The following is a 22,376-nucleotide window of genomic DNA, read 5'->3' as shown; positions in this document are numbered from 1 at the left end:
TGGTCAGACCAGGATCGAGCAAGTGGTTTTTATAGTAATTCTACCTGATTATTTTACCAAACTCACTCCAGGTTTCCATTTCTCTTGGAGGAGTTTATCATCAACAAAAAACAGTCACAGATCTGTAAAGAAGACCCAGCTCTCTCATCCAGCGTCTCTCATCTATAAAATGTGGATAATAATAGTACCTACCTCTCAGGCTGTATGAGGGTCAAATGAACTAAGCCACAGAAAGTGCTGAATGCTGTGCCTGGCATAAATTTACTGCTTGATAAATGTGACCTGTCATTTCATCACAAAACTTTTTAAAACGAGAGATAAAAAGCTACCATTGTATTTGTACCTATTGCCAAATGATAATGGAAACGTACATTAATAGTCCTACAGCTGCAGGAGATTTGAAAAGGGAAACCAGATTGAGCATCTTATTCCCCTCCCCTAGAGTTTTCATACACGTTTAATATCTGGATAAAGAGAAATCCAGTCCCTTTGACATTTCGGAAGGATGTGAGAATACCAAGGGAAAAATGTGGAATGCGGTTTATAAACCTCTGTAATCCCATAGAATTAGTAGGAGTTTCAAAACATGTTCAGAATTTCCTGATATGTCTTTTGAAACATGGCCCATGGGCTTTCTCGCTTCTCCATGGCAGACATGGGGCCCCCAAGAACCACAGATAGTTTTAAAGAAAGAAAGTAATGAGATGCTGGGATAAAGGAGGGCAACAAGCAAATACCATTCAGGGTTTTCCAAGCAGAAAGAAATAAGGATGGAAGCAAATCCAGAGAGACTGGCCAGGTGGAATACTCTGATGTCAAGAAAGAAGGAAAAAGTGCCACTGAAGGGCAGCTGGAAGAAGAGAGGAAGGGGTCCTGGGAAATGTAAATGTGGAATCTTTGGGATTAAATCAGGAGCCAAATTGTGGTCCTGATATTAATCCGAAACACAGAAATATTCCCTGGAGGAAAAGTTGGGGTATCACCTGGCATCTCTGAAAGGAAAGACATAGAGTCACAGCTCCCTGGAGAAGTCGGCCAGCAACTTTAACAAGACACAAGGGACAAAGCAATTGGCAGAGCTACGGTGTCAGGGCAGGGTGTGGATACAGGTTCTCACAGGGCCAGTGGGCAGCCCAGTTTATACCAGAGTGAAACTGAGAGGACCTTCAGCTGACAGACCTTGCTTCTGTGTGATTCTTCAAGAAAGAAACTGCCTTGGAAAAATTAAAAATAACTCTCCGCCTAAAAGCAATAGCCTTCCATCTTTCAGTATCAAACTTCTGATTTAAGGTCTTAAAAATAGAGCGGGAACAGATCCATCCATTTGGTAAATCTCAAAGTTCACAACTGCTCCATTAAATGGTCTGTGTTCAGCAAGCAATTATTTTCTTGTGGATTTTAAGGCTTCTCCCCCCCGCCCCGACTTTTCCTTTCTTCCTTTTCCTCTTCTATTTTAAATGCACATGCTGGCTACAAAAACAAAAAAGTCTTGTATTTTATAACTGAAAAAGCTCAGAAGCTAAAGAAACCTTCTCTTTGAAAAGCCAAAAGCTCTAAACTACCCAAAAGAAGCCATCAGGCTCCTCTTTCTGCCTGCTTCTCCTGCCATCTTTCATTTTAAGGGGGCCTGAATGAAGAGAAAAGGCTATCGTTCCAGATTTGAGCCCTGGAAGTAGCTGCTGGTGTCTGGTAGTACTTTTACAAAACAGAGCCTGAGGACTGGAACAAATTCTCCCGCTCTCCCTCCTGAATGCTTAGGTCTATATGGGGATAGTAGGGCTGGGAACAAGATGGCACCCCTCGGCCAACTTGTCTACCCAAAGGGACAGCACTGGAACAGAGATTTCCCACAAAGTGAAAACAGACTCAGTGAGCCTGGGAGGGTGCTCTGGGTGTATTATGCAGGACACTCCACTAAGTACCAGGTCTTCACACAAATGCTTCCCTCACCTCAGATGCCCCCACGAGAGCAGAGAGCAGCTTTGGTGAAAAAATGTTGCATTCTCAATGTTTTGGGGATAGAACTCTCAATTTCCGTTTTCCCTACCCTTAGAGATTCACCGAAGTTCTCCCAAGAGCATTGTAATATTTTGAAAATTAAGTTAATTTGGATTCTTTTCATTTAAAAAGTACATCTGCATTAAAGGGTTTTTTAAATTAGCATATATGTCACTCTGAGGAAAAGTCAGTTGCAATAAAAAAAGTTCACTGCACCAGAATAAATATTTAATTTTTGTGTCTGAAGTTTCAAAATTCACTGGAGATAGAGATATAGATATTTCATTCATAGGGGTTAAAGGAAAGAAGTGAATGATTTTAAAGGTATTCATATACAGTTCAAATACAAAAACAATGATCATTGAAAATAATGGGAATTCCCCAAGATGGCACACACATTTTTCCATTTCCATTGTTAATTCCTGATTCACTAGAGGAGGAGGATCCTGGGGGCTCCATTTGTGGGGAAGAGCTTTCTTTCCCAAGCTTTCCTTGAATGACAAGCTGGTTTTCTTCCTGAGTCAGTGTCAGAAGTCTTGAAGAAAGGCCCCATCCATCTGTCAAGGTCCAAAAAAAACCTCTGGAGACGGGAGTTTGCTTTGATTTTGGAAGCGAACTCTTCATTTTATTGTTTCAGAACAATAAAAGGGATGTTTTATAATACTGGTGTCTGACCCAGGAAGAAAATTGGTCCCACTTTCACTCTCTTTTTAAACAGCCTTTAAAATTAAATTCTCTTTGGGTTTTCCATTTCCAATGCCGCCAGCAAAGTCATGGGCACCAAACAGAAACCTAACCAGTATCTCAGACACAACACCCCAAAGCAGTGGAAAAGTAATCTCTTAAAGAAGGTTCTGAAGTTTTGTTTTCTCCAAGATTAAGAGCAGGAGGAATCAGACTTTTCACAACTACCCGCCTTTGCATAGGCTGTTCCCTCTGCCTGGAAAGTTTCCCCTCCTTTTCTCCATCTGGCAAACTCCACGTCATCCCTCAGGAGCAGATTAAAGGCTCCTCTGATGCCTTCTTGAATTTAACCCAGCTGGGCAGCCTCATTTGTTCTCAGCACCGTGCCTCCTGACATGCACTATTTGTTTTTAGGTGAGACTTCTAGGTCACCTATAAGCAGGTATCTTGGTCAGCTTGGGCTGCCATAACAAAATACCACCGACAGGGTAGTTTAACCACCAGAAATTTATTTTCTCACAGTTCGGGAGGCTGGAAGTCTGGATCAGGGTGCCAGCGTGGCCAGGTTCTGGGGAGGTCTCTTTTCCTGGCTTGTAGACGGCCACCTTCTCCCCGTGTCCTCACATGTTAGGGAGTGAGCAATCTCTTCTTAAAAGAACACCAATGCCATAATGAAGGCTCCACCCTCATGACCTCCCAAAGGCCCAACCTCCAGATACCATCACACTGGGGGTTAGGGCTACAAAGTATGAATTTTGGGGGGAACACACTTGTCCATAGGAGTAGATAAGTATGTTCAATTGCAAAACAAACAAACAAAAAAAAACAAAGACCACAAATTCCTTGCTACTCCTCCATCAGGGGGTGGAATCTATCTCTCCTCTTGACTCTGGGATTGGCCATGCACTCTGCTTTGCCCAAAGAGACATGAGAAAAGGTGACACAGAGGCCTCTTGAAAAGTGCTTCTGCACCAAGGCTTGTCCTCTCTTGCTCCAGGGACTCTCCCACCATTATGTGAATGAAATTCTACATGTTGGTGGTTTTCTTTTGTTTCTGGTTTTCATGCAGCCAATAATATATGGGGAACAGCAAGGACTGAGACTTCGGTATATGGTCTGACCTTTTGGTGACCTCTGCTGGGGGGCTGTGAGGGGTGACCAAGACTTCAGCTAGTCCGTTTCACTTGTCAATTAGTGCACTTGATTCACTGGGAAGGAGAATGGCTCTTGGGATCTGGAGTGGTGAGTTTTTACTCACCTTTCACCTTTGCTGAGATTGCAGAGCTTAAACAAAGGAAATCTCACAATTCTGGAGGCGCAGAGTCTGTGATGAAGGTGTTGGCAGTGTTGGTGTCTCCTGAGGGCAGTGAATGAGCATCTGTTCCTTGCTGCTCCCCGAGCCTCTGGTGGTTTGCTGGCCATCTGGGGTTCCTTGGCTTCTAGATGCATCACCCTGATCCCTGCTTTCATTGTCACATAGTCTTCTCTCTGTGTCCAAATTTCCCCTTTATGTGAGGACACAATCATATTGGACTACAGCCCATCCTAATGACCTCATTTAGCTCATTAAAGACCCGATCTCTAAGTAAGGTCATATTCTGAGGTCCTGGGGTTTAGGACTCCACATGCCTTTTTCTGGAGGGACACAATTCAATCCATAACTTTTTTGTTACCCACCTGCTTATAATTGTCCAATAGTCTCTCACTACCTTTAGGGCAAAATTCAAACCCCTTCCCACCCCTTCCCACTCTACAGCCTTCACACATCCTGTGCTGTCTGCCTACAGCCTTCTCCCACACCTTCTTCTTCCCATAGCTGATTCTTCTCATCCTTAGGATTTGGCTTTGAGGTCTTCTCAAGAGGCCACCCCCATCCTTGTGCCCTGCATCCCGCCCACTTCTTCCACAGCCATTACCGCACTGAGTTTACAGCTTTTTAAAAATTGTCCGTCTGCCCCACTAGTTTGTAAACCCTACAAGAGTAAGTACAACATAGTAGAAGCAGTAGAGGGTGACAATTAAAGGCAGACTCTAGAGTCAAACCACCTCAGTCCATCTTGGCTTGATCGCACACCAGCTGTGTGTTATCTGGGCAAGTGCCTTCAGCTCTTCATGCCTCAGTGTCCTCATCTGTAAAGTGGGACAACAGAGCACTCCCTTGAAGCGCTGTGAGGCAGACGAGATGAGCTAAAACCCGCAGAGCCCTTGGAACGCTGCTCGTCACTCGGTGGGAAGTATGTGAGGGTTAACAGCGATCATTACAGGAGCAGGACGGACCATTGTGCACTCGGAACTCGGCACAGGGCCTGGCTCCACAAATATCTGCCGAATGAACAAATCTCTAGTAAGCCAATATAGGGCTCACATAGCTTCCTTTTGTTTTTTAAGCTTTATCAACAGCTTCTAAAAAGGGCCGAGTTTATACCATCCCTGTGAATTGGGTGTGGGTCATGTGGTCTCTTCTCCTAGGGAATGTTCCAGAGAGTCAGCTAACACAGAGCTGCTCTGGGGAAACCTCGTTTCTAAGAAGGAATAAAACACGACCCTTTGTGGCTGAGCAAGGGTAAGAATTTACTCCACCTCAACTCCCCACCTCAGGGCACCGGAACAGGGACTCGGGGGGCTGCGGTTTCTGGTTTACCTGGACGCATCCCACACGGGCCTCCAGAGCTTTGCCGTGATCAGATGAAGCCCAGTGTCTGTAAAGTGTATAACCGTTTATCAAAGGCTTTCACATACATTACTTGATGGTATCATGACTAAGAATATGGCCCGATTAGAGCTTTCAGGAGACTTTCAGCTGCACATCATCTTCTTGAAAAAAATGCGATTAAGTGGAGGTTAGCAAAGAAGTGTCCAGCTGCCCCAGACACAGCCTCACCAGGCCAGCAGCCAGGGTGGGGGCGGGAGGCGAAGAGTCCGGGCGTCCTGGTCTCGGGTCATCTCCATTCCTCCTGCAGCTTCCCCTTCACCTGCCCTCCTCCGAGGCCACCATTACTTCTGGGTAGAGTCACTGGATGGATGGCGACACAGCAGGTGGCAATGGACCAAGTCCCTTTATTTTATTTTATTTATTTATTGTTTAATTTATCTTTGGTTGCGTTGGGTCTTCGTTGCTGTGTGCGGGCTTTCTCTAGTTGCGGCGAGCAGGGGCTACTCTTCGTTGTGGTGCACAGGCTTCTCATTGCGGTGGCTTTTCTTGTTGCGGAGCACGGGCTCGAGGCGCGTGGGCTTCAGTAGTTGTGGCACACAGGCTCAGCAGTTGGGGCTCGCGGGCTCTAGAGCTCAGGCTCAGCAGTTGTGGTGCACGGGCTTAGTTACTCCGTAGAATGTGGGATCTTCCCGGACCAGGGCTCAAACCCGTGTCCCTTGCATTGGCAAGCGGATTCTTAACCACTGTGCCCCCAGGGAAGTCCCAAGTCCCTTTATTTTAATCATGGGGCCCCAAAACTAAGAAATGGAGCATCTGTGGTCACTAAATGTGGATTCCTTTCCCGCGTCAAGGGACTTGGAAGAAGAGGTAAGAACAAAGTCCGAGCTTAATACTGACTGTCGGATGGTGCTGCCTTTTGCAGCCTGTGCTTTTCATTTTCCTTTATATTTCCCCACACAGGATAAATGATTTGTCCCCATCTTAGTGTTAGCACAAGGGGACGAGTGACCCCAGGCTGGTTATAAGGCCAGGCGCTCTCCTACAGCTCTGGCAATCCACTGGCTCCTTCCTTCCTGCCTTCCTTCCTTCCTTCCTTCTACCAGCAGTTCTAGACTTTGCGGAGATGCCCGCTTTGTTAGTCATGGGCCAGAAAGGGTCCCTCTCACACAGGCTGAGCTTCATCACCATGACAACCAGGGATGACACTGTATTGTCCAGTCCCCTCGAGAGCAGGACCTCAAGAGCAAACTGTCACCTCTTCTCCAACCTCTCTTTCCCTCTGATCACTATGTCGCCCACCCCACTGCCTGTCACCACAGTTACGTGACACCCCTGAACCCCTGGTCTTTCAGACTCCCCATTCTCCACATTTTTTTTTTTTTTTTTTGGTACACAAATCATCCCTCTCAAAGCTTTCCATTTAGCCTAAATACGTTCCCTAACTGTTAAGGAGAGAGAATGACTATAGACTCAAACTTTCATATTCACCCATTAATAAATAAATACTTATTAAGGGCAGATTACGTGCCAGACACTTATGACACCAAGAATGGATTTCACCTGTGTATTGACTCTGACCCATTGGTGTTGGCTGCCTGGAGGGCTGTGTTGAGAAGGATTCTGAGGCCCGCCTGGGCACAGTATAAAAAGAGTCTGTGATTAGCACTGCCAGTCTCACCACCCAGCGCACCTCAGAGAGGAGGGATCTTCTGCCTCTGCTTCCTTCCGCCACTCCCCCCTACCCCAGTGGCCCCCAGCAGGTCAGCAGCACACGGCACCCTCTCCACCTGCAGCCTTCACACATCCTCTGGAGAGAGGGAAGGAACCGGGAGCTCGGGCTGAGGCGTGAACAGCCCTGAGTGCCAAGCGCAGCTCCCACACCTACAGGCTGGGGGGCTCTGGGCCACACTAACCACAGAGCTGCCCTCCTGTCTGTGTAAAAGAGGGTAAGAGCCAGCCTCACAGGTTGTCCTGAGGAGCAAAGGGGACAGTTAACTCTGAGCCCTCAGCAATGGAAGCTGATCCCCCACTCACTGGTCTCACCCGCTGGCTGAACAAGCAGAGCGGCGGTTCCAGGGAGAGCTGGCCCTTTCTGGGAAAGTTCAGGGAATTCTGGTGCCCTCAGAATCTCAGTCTCATCTCTGGTTCCTCTGAATAATCTCCAACCAGAACTTCCTGAAATCCCCTCACTGCCTCACATTCCTTTGTCTGCTTCCTCTGCCAGCTTTAGCCCCTGACCCTCTAGCTTCTGTTCACCTGGATGAAGTGCCTGTCCCTCCCTCCCTCTTTCCCTCCCTCCCTCCCTTCTCTCCTTTTCCTCCTTCCTTCCTTCCTCCCTCCCTCCCTCCCTCCATCCCTCTCCAGCCCAGGCTCTGTGCCAGGTGCTGAGGCATCCCTGGAACAAGAGATGGACTCTGCAGTGGTGACACTGGATTAACAGTGGAATGTGGGAGTGGACGGGCCATTCAAAGAGCTGGGAAATGGCATTCCAGGCAAAAGCAACAGCAAGTGCTGGCCAGGGGGGAGGGGGATGGGGGGGTTGAGCAAAATAGGTGAAGGGGATTAAGAGGCACAAACTTCCAGTTATAAAATAAATAAGTTACTGAGATGTAATCTACAGCATAGGGAATATAGTCAATAATATGGCAATAACTTTGTACAGTGACAGATGGTTGCTAGACTTATTGTGTTGATCAATTTGTAATATACATAAATGTCGAACCACTCACTATGTTGTACACCTGAAACTAATACGATATTATACGCCAACTATACTTCAATAAAAGAAAAGAAATAGCGAGTGCAAAGCCCAGAGGTGGGGAAGACAAAACAGAAGCTGACATGTGTGAAGAGCCGTGAGCAGAGGGTGGGGTGATAGGTGCAGAGGCAGGAGAGGTGAGCAGACCCGTGAGGTCTGGGGCCAGGCCCCAAGGCTGGGATTTATGCTGATGCTGACGGAAAGCTTTGGGAGACTCCAAGCAGGGGAAGTCCATGAGTGACTCGTGAAACCAGAACATGATCTCGGCGGCGGCACAGCTCTGTTTTCCTCCCTTCCAGCACGTTAATGAATTTTAATAAAGGCCTTTTGGGCAGTTGATGGAGAAAAGACAGAAAGAACAGAGGTGGAAGTCAGGACCCCAAAGAATCACTGCATATATATCCCAGAGCCTATCATTATAATTCATGCTCATCAAATACTCAAAGGTTATTTCATAAGAAGGGGACAGAGGAGACAGCAGGAGGGAGCATTCAGTCTTAGAAGCTCAATAACTCACATGGACCAGACATCGATTTTGGGGCCGTATTTCTTCCTGGCGAGGAGTTCGGGCGCGGCGTACGCGGGGCTGCCACACTGTGTGCTGAACGGGTCGGAGTGGCCCAGGATCCCGGCACAGTTGCTCAAGCCAAAGTCTGCAAAGAGGGGAGGACAAAACCAGCCCGGAATTAGAAAACCATGGAAATGAAAAAGGGGGGAGGGTTGGGGGAAGCAGCAGGAAAGGAAACATTCTCTCGGGCTAACACATCATTTCACATCCAAAAGGAAACCCAGCAGCTGTGAACCGTAACCTCTGGATATGGGTCTCAAGACAAAAGTTCCCTTGCTGAACTGGAAACATTTTCTATCAGGCCTCACAGTCAAATCCAGCGAGAGCTAAAAAGTATGTTGAACCAAAACATATTTTCATCAAATCTTGGAAATGAGTCATCCAGAAAAAAGACAGGCTTGCTTTCTAGGACTAAGGCAGAAGGAGAAAACGAGCAGAAGTCCTTGGAGTCAGCCTGCTGGCTTCCAAGTGGCCAAGTGGGAAAAAGCCGAAGGAAGATTGATTTTCTCTGGCTGGTGTTGGTGTCACCCCAGGTGACATGCGATCCCACTAGTTAGGGCTGACTTTTTTGGCTGAATCCTTTCATTTTATGCAAGTCTCTTAAAAATGCTCCCAATGCATGAGGCAACATATGGTGATTTGAAGAGGGGGAAAAAATACACCCAACAATTTAGACAACGCTTGAGTGTTGGCCGGAAAAATAACGCCGGAAAGATAGCAATGAGAACTAGACTAAATGACGTCCTAGCATTGCTTTGTTCCTGGATGATTAAGGCAGGGGGGAAGAAGAAAGAAGCGCCCAGTGCATCTAAAGCCATACTGGGTCCATTGTGCCTTTTGTGCTGTGTTTACTTTTGACCTTACAGATCCTGCAACTGACAGGTCATTAGAGGGCTGTTAGTGTTAGGTCCTCATCTGATATCTTTCGTCAATCTTTGTTGATTGCAGAATTAAGAGCATGGCTCCTCCTTTGAACTTCAATGTAAATATTATGGTTTTGGTCCCCAAACAGAAGGCTCAGCCCCCAGGGCTCAGTCAGAAAGGGGCTGTGGTCAGAGACAGGCTCCACATGGGGAACAAAACCCTTGCACTTTCTCAACTGGCAAGATATACATCTAATTTCGTTGACTGTTTTCTCCTTGAGGCTAACACGTCTCCACCTGCAGAGCTACGGCTCTTGTGAAAGCTGTAGAAAAGCTCAGGAAAGGAGAGACATAGGGTGGGTCAGCACTGCGAGCCCACGAAGTTACTCACACACCACAGGTCAAGATGCACCACGAAAAACTCTCCCCACAGTCGCTGGTGTAAGCTGTATAAGGAAAGAGCGCTTCTGAATAGAACCCCAGGACTTCCCTGGTGGCTCAGTGGTTAGGAATCCGCCTACCAATGCCAGGCACACGGGTTCGAGCCCTGGTCCGGGAAGATCCCACATGCCGTGGAGCAACTAAGCCCGTGCGTCACAACTACTGAGCCTGCGCTCTAGAGCCCGCGAGCCACAACTACTGAGCCTGTGTGCCACAACTACTGAAGCCTGTGTGCCTAGAGCCTGTGCTCCACAACAAGAGAAGCCACCATGGTGAGAGGCCCAACCATGGCAACGAAGAGTAGCCCCTGCTCACTGCAACTAGAAAAAGCCTGCGTGCAGCAACGAAGACCCAAAGCAGCCAAAAATAAATTTAAAAATAAATAAAATTTTAAAAAATAAATAAATAGAACCCCATCCAAGCAGAGCTCTGAAAACACATCAAGGCTCTGCAGATCACCCAAACTCTTCAGCTCAAGACTGGAATGAAGAATCAGAACCAAAATCGGGGTGAGCAAACCAACCAGGAATGCTGCCTGTTCACATACTTGACTCTTCTTTTGTTTGGAAGAGTTTTTTAAAATATGATTTTATTCCTTTCTCTTAATCTCCCTCCTCCTCTCTTCCTCTGCTCTCTACTCTTGCGCTCCCACCCTAACAAATAGGGAGACAAAAGGCCCCGATTTCTTTTCCCATCGGCCCAGCCTGCACTAGCAGACCGCACATAACCTGCCCAAAAAGGCCCTTCAGGGGCTCCACGGCTCTCTCGGATTAGGAGGAGATCTCTGTTCAGAAGGATCTGAGGGCCCTGCTCTCGGGTCCCACCCTGTGGTATCACTGAAGTGGGAGAAGTGGGGGGATCATAAGTAGAAAAATCATACTGAGCTTTAAACTGAACGGCCACTTAAAACTCCCAAAGGAAATTTAAGGAAACAACCAATGTGTAAAGAACACCCACCATGGTAAGATGGAGAGGTAGCACCATGGAATACACATCAGATTAACTGGGCCAACATTTCAAGGAAAATTTCTTTAACAGTCATGTTAGAGGCCCAGTCTCCTAAGAGCCCCTAAACTAAAAGCCTCCCTTTCGAATCTCCGTGGGGTTCCATTAACTCCTTCAATTACTCCCTCACCTCCTGACTTGGGGTCTACAACAAAGTGCTTGATTTTAAAAGAGGGCAGGGGAGGGGAGATAAGAGACCAGATCACCCCCCTTTGCTCCCAGGCAAGCTTGTGCACACAGCCTCTTGCCTTGTCTTAAGTTTCAAGAAGATAAATAAGCAGAGGATCTGGGGAATGGAGAAGATAAAATATACATTTTAAGTGACTTATGTTGACCTAGCCGAAAGGGTTTAATTTAAAATATATTGTAGAGAAATAACTAATATGTTTCACATTCATAACTGTAATTATTAAAATTTAACACATATGCCTATAATTAGAATTGTGAAACTAGGGAGTATTTCGCCTCCCAGTAATGTCACATGGGTCTGCCTCAATTAGATTTGGTAAACACATAAGCCAATTATCACTCAATTTTCTGGGAGCTACGCAATGAATTTCAAAAGACATCCAAATGAATGCTGTTTTGGAAAACTGAAGTGCAAAATCGTTTTAAGTTGTGGCTGATACATTTTAAGATTATACTAAACTAAAAACATCAAACTGCTTTTTTTTTCTTTTAAAGGGGGTGGGGGGGGGGGGCGTGGGGGGGGGGAAGGATCCTGATTAAATCAAATCTCATTCCAGCTAATTCTAGTTAACTTGAAACATGGCTTAAGTAAATTTATTTAAATCAGATTATTTGAAAGAGAAACTATTAAGAGAAAATGGTAATAGCTATAATCAACCTTTGAATAAACAACTAGGTAATTCCTTTGAAGAAAAGGTTCAAAGGACTTTGAAGCTGCAAAAGGACAGTTGTAGAGACATTTGATCCAAATTGCCCAACCCAGGGGCAAGAAAACCCACAAGACCATGGGCCTTCCTTGCCTCCAGCATCTTCCCTCCCCTCCTTCGGCCTCCTCTTTATGAAAGAAATGAGGAAACGGCAGATTCTGCTAAACAAAACGCAATTCCCAACTGCCCTCTGGGATGGCATAATGTCTCCTTCCATTAGGACGTGCGTTAGCACTCTTTGGTTTTAGCTGATCATGAGAGAATTAGGCGCCAAGTGAAAAGTTCTAACAAAGGGGCATCTAATTATCAGAGCCTCCTTTTGAGCAATTTTGGGAATTCCAGTTTCTGACACCTGGTTTCTGACATGGCCCATTTTGTCTGGATGAGCTGAAATCCCTGCGTGGGTACCAATCCAGCGGTTGCCAAGCTGGGAGATGATGACTGAGTAAAATGGCTCCTGCTATCCAAAGGGTCCACCACTCATCCCAAGGCAACTGTGGGCTCTAATTTAGGTCCATCCTGTCTTCATCTTATTTGTACAGGTCTCCTCTAAGAGGGTTTATTATGTGGCCAATCTGTGAGCTACTTATTAAATGCATCTGCTGTTGACAGAGATTGGTTCTTCGAGGATCTTCTCAGCAATGAAAAGATCTGTGCTTTTCAACACTGTATACTCTCACAAATGGTCGTCTAGGGCTATCATTTGAAGAGAGACAAGGGAAAGCAAGCACAGGGGCAGACAGTGAGGCAAAGTGAAGGGAAGAAACAGTGTAGGGGATGCTGGGTGGGTAGGGAGACCCCCTGCCGGTGGCCTGCACTTTGCTGGAATTACCAGCCTCAGTATAGACGGTGCGCAGGGGAAGTGGATTATTCTAACTCGTAAGGTCATGGACATCCAGCCTTCACACAGCCTGTTCTCTTATAATCTCTGCAGCTTTAGGGCAACTCTGTGACTGTCACCTACACACTTTCCAAAGACAAGTTCCAGGTCACCCTGCCAGGGAACCTAAAAAACAATCTCCTTTCCTCCATTCCTCACCACCCCCCTCACCAGGACATGCCTTTGTTCAATACCGCAGATCCCGGAAACCAGGACCAGAAAGACATCCTGCAGGCATTTCAGTGTCTGCCTTGTTTAGTGCTGCTGCATTTGGCCCTCAGGACAACTCAGATGCAATAGTAAAACAATTTGATTAAAAAAAAATTCTTTGAATCATCCAGGAATCTTTTAACAATACCTCCTATAAAATCTTTGGGGGGGGGGGGGGGAAACTGGTTTCCTCTTAATTGTTAATCTCCTAATAATGGGTGTATTTATCAACACCTGTCAGTGGTGCCTAATCACCCAGCCAAGGGGTCTGGAGTCCCTTGCAGCCTCTTGCCTGTTTCTGGGTTGGAAGCCAACTGGGCTTCCAAAGAATATAATTGGTCACTTGAATGATATGTTTTAGAAAGTCTTGAGACGGTTTTCAGAATTTGACAAACAAAATTTCCTTCTTGGGTACAAAAGTTAAAATTCACAAAGTTCTATTGATCCTTCTCTTTTCTTCTAATATAAAGTTTTTTCAAGCCATTGAGGTGGAAGAAATTACTTGCACTTGAGGTAGGAAAAGAAAGAAAGGAATAAAAGATGATGCTAATATCTGGGTGGAAAATGATGCCCTGAGGTTTTGCCAAGAGCAACAAAACAGGCAAACAGAAGCGGAATTCTAGAGAATAAGCCATGGAGTGAATTCTCTTCTGGACCCTGACTTGTGAACCAATTATGATTCACTCCATCCTGGAACCTCCTTCTGATTGGGACAGACCTCTAAAGGATCCCTCTGTGGGGATTTCTCTTTGCACGACCATCAGTGTACTACAGGGCTTGGCTAAAGATATTAAAATGAGAAGGTAGGTCACATTCCCCCTGATTTCAGTGCCTCTACATTCACTGAAAAGTAAAACAAGGCATGGCCAAGCTAAGGGCAGCATTTCTGAACCAAACTATTTTCCACTATTTTTAAGAAGCTTTCTGGTGAATTCAGATAAAAAGAACCCCTATAAAAGTTCAGCTCCATCTGAATTAACAGAGAAGCAGAAGTTTGAAGAATCCTAACAACATGTTTTATGTCAAACTTATTAAAAATAATTTTCTTTTTCCAAACCATTGTTAAATGTTGCAGGTAAAAGGAGGCGAACTAGATGTATTGTCTGGGGATTAGAAATAGACCATGATAATTTTCAAAGTCAGAAACAAATAACTGAGAATTGATAACACAGCACTTAGAGGATAATCTTGCTTTAAAAAAAAAGTCATACCAATCAGCTTGATATTATTGTCTTCATCTAGCAGCAAGTTTTCTATCTTCAAGTCTCTGAAATAAACAAAACCATACAACATTTCAGATAAGCACTTGAAATGGTGGAATAACATTTTGCTTCTCAAGGGAAACGAACTGTTTTAGAGCCACTTTGAACCAACCCATAAGGCTTTCTGCCAAAACTCACACAATCAATAAGTAAATATTTATAAAACATGATATAAGTAATTGCTGCAGACTGAAAAAGCTAAAGGATTTCAGATAAGATGGGGAGCAAGAAGGGCAGAACAAATCAGTTTCCAAAAGAAATGGGACCAAAGCTGAAACTTGGAAGTTAATAAGACCAGGAGACAGTGGAAGCATCATTCAAGGCAGGCACTGTTCGAACAGTCAGGGAAATACAAATGTGGCCACATGTTTGTGAGACGGTGAGCAAAACCAGCCAGAGTAAGGAAAATTCAGGGAGACAGTTTTAAAAAAAAAAAAATGGAAAGCTAACATAATTATCGGTCCTACAACCTCCATGCTTGGAGCCCAATCCACAAGTTGGCAAGTGATAATAAATCAATTTAGCAAGCAGCTATTATGGTGGGCAGAAAAATAGACCCCAAAGATGTCAGGGTCCTAATCCTTGGTATTATGCCCAAGGATATGTTAACATTACATGACCAAAGGAAATTAAGTTTGCAGATGGAATGAAGATTGCTAATCAGATGGGTGACTTTGATCATGGACACTGAGATGATTCAGAAGGTGGGAGGGAGAAATGCACCCAGGGTCATGTTGAGTGTGAGGGGCCTGTGGTATCTGTACAAGCTGACTGTAAGCCCCTTGAAGGCAAGAAACATATCTGCCTTGCTTACCACTATGCCCCAGTACCTTTGCACAATTCCATACTCAGCAAATACCAATGAATCTACATTACCAAAGAGATCGTTTGGGATTTCAGAAGGAAAAAACACGGGCAAAAGTATAAGCCATCTATGTCAACGACTATGAGCATCTTAAGTTGCAGCCTGTCAATTCAGACACACCATGAACATTAAATATGTAAGAATATTCTTCCCTTCTATACACACACAAAATGATTTCTTCCATTATTTTGAAACACAGCATTCTTGGTCCAGCTTTTATTTTCCCACTTCTGAATAGAGACATGGCCAATAGAATTATTTTTGTCCTCTTATCTCTATTGTTAGGACTAGAATAGTGTGGTCATGATAAACAGAAATGGCAACTGATAGCACTTCTTCAAAGTGCAGAGGCAAGGGAAGCAGCAGTTGCTAGGACCGTGGTAGCCAGGAGAGCAAAAGTGTCCCATTTAACGGGGCCAGTGGCTCACAGCTTGGTCCCAGCACTGCCAGCTCATCCTGTTTCCCAAGAGAAGCCAGAAATCTAGATTCCATCCCAGTTTTTTAAATGTTGGCAACAAATTCACATTTAAAACAACAATAACAATCACAGTGCGTGGGCCAACCTTGCAGGCAAGATCCAGCCTACCAATTTTCAAGCTCAGTATGGGTAGAAGCTGAGCCTGGAAAGGACATGAGATGCCCAGGGGAGAGGGTAGAGAATGAGGGTGAAAAGACCAAGGACGACATGCTGGTGGGAACACCAACATTCAGAGCTGGCTGGGAAGAAAGAGTCGGGGAAGTATTGGCACAGGACGACAAAAGGGCAGCATTTCAAGACGAGAAGCGTTAAGGAGTCAAGCGCAGAAAAAGATGGGCTCTGAACAGTGACCAGTGGATTTCAAAATTGGAAGGTGGCCGGTAGCCTTAAGGCTGGACACTTGAATAAGGGAGACTGCGTTGAACTGGCAGCTGGGGAAGGTAAATCGATAGTCTCCAATCCACATGCACCCACCAACGGGAAGAACTGTATACCTGCACTTCAATTCAAATGAAACGATACACTTGAAAAACTGTGCCAGGCTTTAAAAGATGTCACATATGTCCAAATGCAGGGCGACCCCCAATACAAGATGATCCTCCTTACTTTCCCAGTGGGAGGACCCTGCCCCTCAGAAGGGTTTTTGGAAAACACAAATATATAATTTTTAGAAATGCAATGAAATTATCAAATGACTATTTATACTATTTACCTATGAAGCTGCACCATCTTATTTAAGAGCATATACTATCACCTTAACATAATTAATTGTAGAAATATTGTTCCCACACCCTCACATTTTATGACACAGTTTCATTCAAACTTGTGGCAGGCAGGAGCAGGATGACAGAATGATCTCCCACTGTTTCCAGTGTAAGATGATCTTTAAGTTGATTGGATATTTGAGATAAAGCACTTTTCGAATCTGTCTGTGATGTGCTTGCTGGAAATATTATCCCAAGTCATTTAAATAACAAGAGCCCATTTAAAATCTCTATAAATTATCTGCTGAGTGAATCGATTTTAGAGTGGTCTCACAAACTATCACAATTGTGAGTCATATCTCTTTAGAAGTTATTATTAAAGCTGCGCAAAATGCCTCCCTTTCTATTGGTTTCCTCAGGCGACTTCTAGAGTTCCCAAAGTCATCAGTGAGTCAGGCCAAGGTTAACTGGTCCTTTGTTGTTGAAAATAAAGTAATTGAGATTGTACCCCCATACTATCAGAGACTTTGCAAGCACTCTGTAAGGCACTTCCTCTTTCCTGAAGAGGATGGGGACAGAAGACAACACCCTTATATTCAAGCATATACGGTAATTCCCAGCCACTTGCACAGACTCAGAAAAACAGTGTGCCAGCAATAGCCCAAACTGTGATTCTGTGAAAACTGATTATAAAGCAGCAGCATTATTTTAATCTAAAGGAGAGCCACAGTTTGTTTCCAGCAAAATTAAACCTCTTTCCCTGGGAAGCATGGAAGCCACACTAAGGCATTAAAGGAGAAATTTGGTTCAGAACAAATACTATAAAGGAAAACAGCTTAAAGAGGTGAGGTAAAAGAATGCAATTGTCAAGAATAATAAGACTAAGCTGGATAATTCTGGGGCCACAAAAGCCCAGAGAACAACCACAGTGATTAGAAGAATGATATAAATAGAAGGCTAAAACTAAGAGAAAAATGTAGAAAAAAAAAAAAAAGCCCACTTTTAAAATCGGGAAAAGGTCATAAAACCAGGGGAGAAAGCATTAAAATGTAATTCTTAGGCAAAATGAGAAATATGAAATCAGTTTTTTTTTTCACCCTTTGCATCCCATAGCCACCCACCCCAACCCCTAGGAAAAATGCTCAGAACAAACCTGGTTAATGGGTTGTTTACCCATACCCTTCTGTTAAGGTTTCTGAAAGATTTCAGTGATAACAATCTAACTGCCTCCATGGCTAGTTAATGGTAAGGTAGCTACATCAGTCTCTGCCCAGATCAGTGTACTTAATCTACCCAAATGAAGGGAACATTCAACCTCTTTTGGCTTTATTTCCACCTCCTGCTTTGTCTTTGGAGATTTATCTAGAAAGAGGAGAAGAAGACTTTCCTTCTGACTCTTTAGGAAAAAAGGGTCTAAAATCATATTTTAAAAAGTCATTTTAGCCGAGGTTTTTACCCAAATGCATTGAAAACTTATGGACACGAATGTTTACAGCAGCTTCATTCGTAATTGTCAAAACTTGGAAGCAACCAAGATATCCTTCAGTAGGTGAATGGATAAACAAATTGGGGGACATCTCAGACAATGGAATATTATTCAGCCCTAAGAAGAAATGAGTTATCAAGTCATGAAAGTCATGGAGGAACCCTAAATGCATGTTTTTAAATGAAAGTAGTCTGAACAGACTACATACTGTATGATTCCAAATTCTGGAAAAGACAAAACTATAGACAGTGAAAAAAAATCACTGGTTGCCAGAGGTTGCAGGAGGAGGGCTAGAATGAATAGGTGGAACACATTTTTTTAGGGTGGTAAAATTATTCTGTATACTATAATGGTAGCTACATGACATCATGCATTTGTCAAAACCCATAGAATGTGTAACACAAAGAGTATCCTAATGTACTATGTACCCTAATGAACCCTAATGTAAACTGTGGATGTTATTTAATAATAATGTATCAATATTGGTTCACCAATTGTAACCAATGTCCTACACTATCATAAGATACTAATAATAGGGAAAACAATGTAGAAGGGAGGTGGGAACTCTGCAGTTCTGCACAATTTTTCTGTAAACCTAAAACTGCTTTTAAAAATAAAATCTATTAATTTTTTAAGTAGCTCTTGGATATTTTCCCCCTTCCTAAGAGATCAGTACTAGGAATGCTACGGCCACCACCAAGCACCTCATTCAGGATGTTCACTGCGGAGTATCCTTACCGTCTGAAGTTAATTACGAATCCATTCAGCACAGTGGGCCACTCAGACCCTCTGCCCAGCTACTCAACATATGACCCAAAAGGCCAGAAACTGAAAGATAACTACATGAGTAATAGAAGAAGGATGAATTTATTCACAAGGCTTTAGTGTTAGTGTATCACAATGTACCTTAAGTATACAATACACACACACACACATATACTGGCAGGCCTCTATAATCCAGAAAACCTCCCCATGGTCCATGTGAAAAGCATGGTTTTTAGCTCCATCCCGAAAGCAAAATATTTGTCTGTGTTAAGTGTCAGATCTGTCAGATGGGAAGGAAGGTTGTGACAGCTGACTGGTTTGCACTTGATGATGGGGCAATGCTCAATTTCCCATGTACGGTCCTTGATCGGATTAACCACTTTGTGGAGACGAGAGAGAAGTGGAGGGCTCTTCCTCCCGACCTGCAGTGTGAGAAGTTCCTCTCTGTGGCTGGCAAACTTGAGGTGGTGTGAACTTGTAACTGAAAGCCAAAGGGAAGGAAAGAAAACGGTCCCTGGATGGAGAGGAAATAGCTTTTCCTTGGCCAAAGGGGCTTCCAAGAGGAGTCAGGACAAGCAAGAAAGGGGATGGGGCACGTGTGGAGGACCCACTGACTAGGACAGCGCTGGGGGACAGGAGTGGCAATGGTGTGCCTTAGGAACAAAGGAAAGTAGCCAGTGAAGTGGCCTTTGGCAAAGCATGAGGCAGCCAGGCCCAGAGTGCAGGCTCAGAGGCTTCTGGACCCATCTCTAGTAACTGGGCAGTTCCAGGAAAAATGCCCAGTGGGACTCATCATGGCAGCCCTCGGCAGACCAAACATTGGGTCCTGTTCCCTACGGTGTTTGGGGGTGGGGAGTGGGGGTGGGTAGGCATCTTTCCAGAGATTGAGAGAAGGCCCAAGGGGAGAGCCCTAATCACCAGCCCTTTGTTCTAGGTTATTTCAAAAGAACAAGCTCGAACAGGCCGCACTAATAATTAAAGGTTCACCCACAGGCTACCAAGCACCCCTCCCCCTCCCCACCCACCCACCCACCCAGAGGTTCCTTGCATTTCTTTAAAAGTGATAATCTCTAAGATTTGGAGACTGGCCACCAGGAACTCTGCCCTCCCAGACTGAGGGGTGGAGGGGAGGAGGCTGTTGCCATAGCAAACGCAGGGTCCTGGGGCGCCATGGGGGAGGGGAGGAGCAGCGGCTCCCGGCTCGCTGCAGAGCAGAGGCCCGAGTGGGAAGGTGTGTGTGCACGCTTACGGGGAAAGCACACATCTGTGTACGGGTACTTGTACGAGACTGCACGTGTGCGAATATGTGTTGCACGCACACCCACGTGTGTGTGCGAGCACACATGTTCGTGTGTACGTGTGTCTGTGTGCACCTGCACGCACACGCTTCCAGAATACTGGGATGGGAATGCAGGAAGAGTTTCTCCCCTGGGCCTCACCTGGCCATGCAGTGAAGGTCGAAGGTCAGGCCTCTAACAAACCCCGGGCCTGAACTCGAGAGCCTCCAGGGGCCACTCAGCGCTGAGACCCAAGATGAAAGTGAGGAACGGAGGGGCATAAAATCGAGGCTGCCAGGCTTCCAGGGAAGGGAGAAGAGGACAGAGGGAGACATGGGGGAGCTGGGGAAGAGCTGGTGAAGGCCCAGGGCGGAGGGGCTGAGCAAGGCCTGGACCAACACGGCAGCCTGGGGAGGGAAGGAGGCAGGCTCTGGAGGCTGGGTCTCTCTAACTGACCCGCTGAGCCGCCCTGGGCAAGTTACTTAAACTCTCTGAGCTTCTGATTCTTCTTTGGAAAATGGCGTCACGAGAAGGGCCACCTGGCAGGGCCATTCACCGCGGAAATGAGAAAATGGGCCACTCCCAGCTGAGCAACCACTAACAGGTAAGAGGTGAGAGGCTGGTGTGGCCAGGGGAGGATATGAAGTTAAAGGTTCTAAGACAAAGTGAAGGGGGAGGCTCCAGGAAAGACTTAAGTGGTTCACTTGGTGATAAGCAAACAGTACTGGGGGGCATGAGCCCTCCAAGGAAAGGTCAGAGAGAAGGGCCCGGGCAGGAGGTGGGGAGCCTGGACCAAACCCACAGAGGATTAGGTCTAGGGGCGAAAGCTGTACCTGTGGAGATGGCCACAAGATGGATTTCAGTAATAAGCTAAGAATAAAGCATTCAAGAAAAGCACATAACTCCCCAAGGCAATAAGCATTTTGCTGTGAACAAGAGGTTTTTCTGTTTTTGTTTTTGTTTTTGATTAGGTTTTATCTTCAAAAGCACTGTATTAAAACCAAATGATTTTTTAATCTTTGATTTATTTACAAGATGGGCAATTTGGTAAAACATAAGAACAATTTGTTAAGCATGTACCTGATTTATTTATTCAAAATGAAACCTTTATTGAGTTCCTACAATGCTCCGGAAACAAATTCTCTTTATAAAATGAAAGAGCTGGTCATTCACTAAAAAGATGCCACTCTACAAATTGTGACCTGAAAAATAAACAAATTGGTACGAAGTCAATGAAGAAACTCCCTTAAAACTCCAGGGAGAATATGGAATATTCCAGAAAGAACACGAATGGGTGACCAAAAGCTTCCATCCCAGTGCTAACTCTGACACTAACTGTATCCGTTCAGTTTCCCTTCATTTAACCAACAAAGTCTCTCTGTGTGAGTACTGGGCTGGGCGCTGGGCTATAAGGTGGCCTATGCAGAAGACAGATAGCAAACAAGCCAGTTATCTTGTGAAAAGTGTTTGGAAATCAAAGTAGAAGGTGCCGGGGAATCTATGACCGGGGGTCCTAGCCTGGAGGGCATCCTGGAGGACATGAACTTTCTAGCTGGGACCTGAAGGATGAATACGATTCATCCAAAGATTGCAAGGGCAGTACGAGCAGAGAACAGCTGTGAGGCCTTGAGCACACAGAACTCAGCCTCTGTGGATAAAATGAGTGAGGTGGACTCAGTAGTAGTTACGGCAAACACGTACTCAGTACTTCCTAAGGGTCTCGGTGTTAAGCACTTTACATGAACTGACTCATTTAATCCTCACAACAACAACATGAAGTGGATAATCCCTTATCCCTGTTGTGTAGCTCTGGAAAGCGAGGCAAAAAAGCCTAAGTGATTTGCCCAGTGCAGCTTTTCTTTTTTTTCCTCATAAATTTATTTATTTTATTTATTTATTATTTTTGGCTGCGTTGGGTCTTCGTTGCTGTGAGCGGGCTTTCTCTAGTTGCAGCGAGTGGGGGCTACTCTTCTCTGTGGTGCGCAGTCTTCTCATTGCAGTGGCTTCTCTTGTTGCGGAGCACGGGCTCTAGGCACGTGGGCTTCAGTAGCTGTGGTTCGCGGGCTTCAGTAGTTGTGGCACGTGGATTCAGTAGTTGTGGCTCACAGGCTCTAGAGCACAGGCTCAGTAGTTGTGGTGCATGGGCTTAGTTGCTCCATGGCATGTGGGATCTTCCTGGACCAGGGCTCAAACCCGTGTCCCCTGCATTGGCAGGCGGATTCTCAACCACTGCGCCACCAGGGAAGTCCAGCAACAGTTCAGCTTTTAAGTGGTAGACCCCGCCCGTGGACGCAGGCGGTCTGGCTTTAAAATCCCCATGGCCGACCACCGTGCACCCCAGTCCACAAAGTTGTCACATTTTTTCAAACTCGACTAAACAAAAAACCTCTGATCTGTATAACCAGCACCTCCAGATGTGTGCTCAGGCCCTGGTATCTCCAACAGCCCCCGATGTGAGCAGAAGTCACTCCCTTCTCGTCTGCCTTGCCCTCTTTCCCCTCTCCAGGGAAACTTAAAAGTTAAAACAACTTCTTAAAACCCCCCACCGGTACAGGAGGGGCTTGCTTCTTGTCAGGCCCATGA

The 22,376-nt window shown here is 45.4% G+C and overlaps 1 protein-coding gene across 1 annotated transcript in view; it reads right to left on the bottom strand.

Annotated features, from left to right (window-relative positions):
• The window catches only part of HUNK (hormonally up-regulated Neu-associated kinase), a 105,898-nt gene that overhangs the window by 38,993 nt on the left and 44,529 nt on the right, over nucleotides 1-22,376 (bottom strand). The window contains exons 3-4 of the mRNA XM_036851392.1: nucleotides 14,168-14,223; nucleotides 8,611-8,746 (exon numbers count right to left, since the gene is read on the bottom strand). Coding sequence (XP_036707287.1) covers nucleotides 8,611-8,746; nucleotides 14,168-14,223 — 192 coding nt within the window. The remainder of the gene's footprint in view (nucleotides 1-8,610; nucleotides 8,747-14,167; nucleotides 14,224-22,376) is intronic.

This window comes from Balaenoptera musculus, chromosome 4 (genome assembly GCF_009873245.2).
Source record: "Balaenoptera musculus isolate JJ_BM4_2016_0621 chromosome 4, mBalMus1.pri.v3, whole genome shotgun sequence".
In the NCBI taxonomy this organism is placed as follows: Eukaryota; Metazoa; Chordata; class Mammalia; order Artiodactyla; family Balaenopteridae; genus Balaenoptera; species Balaenoptera musculus.
This window is presented reverse-complemented; position numbering and strand designations above follow the sequence as displayed.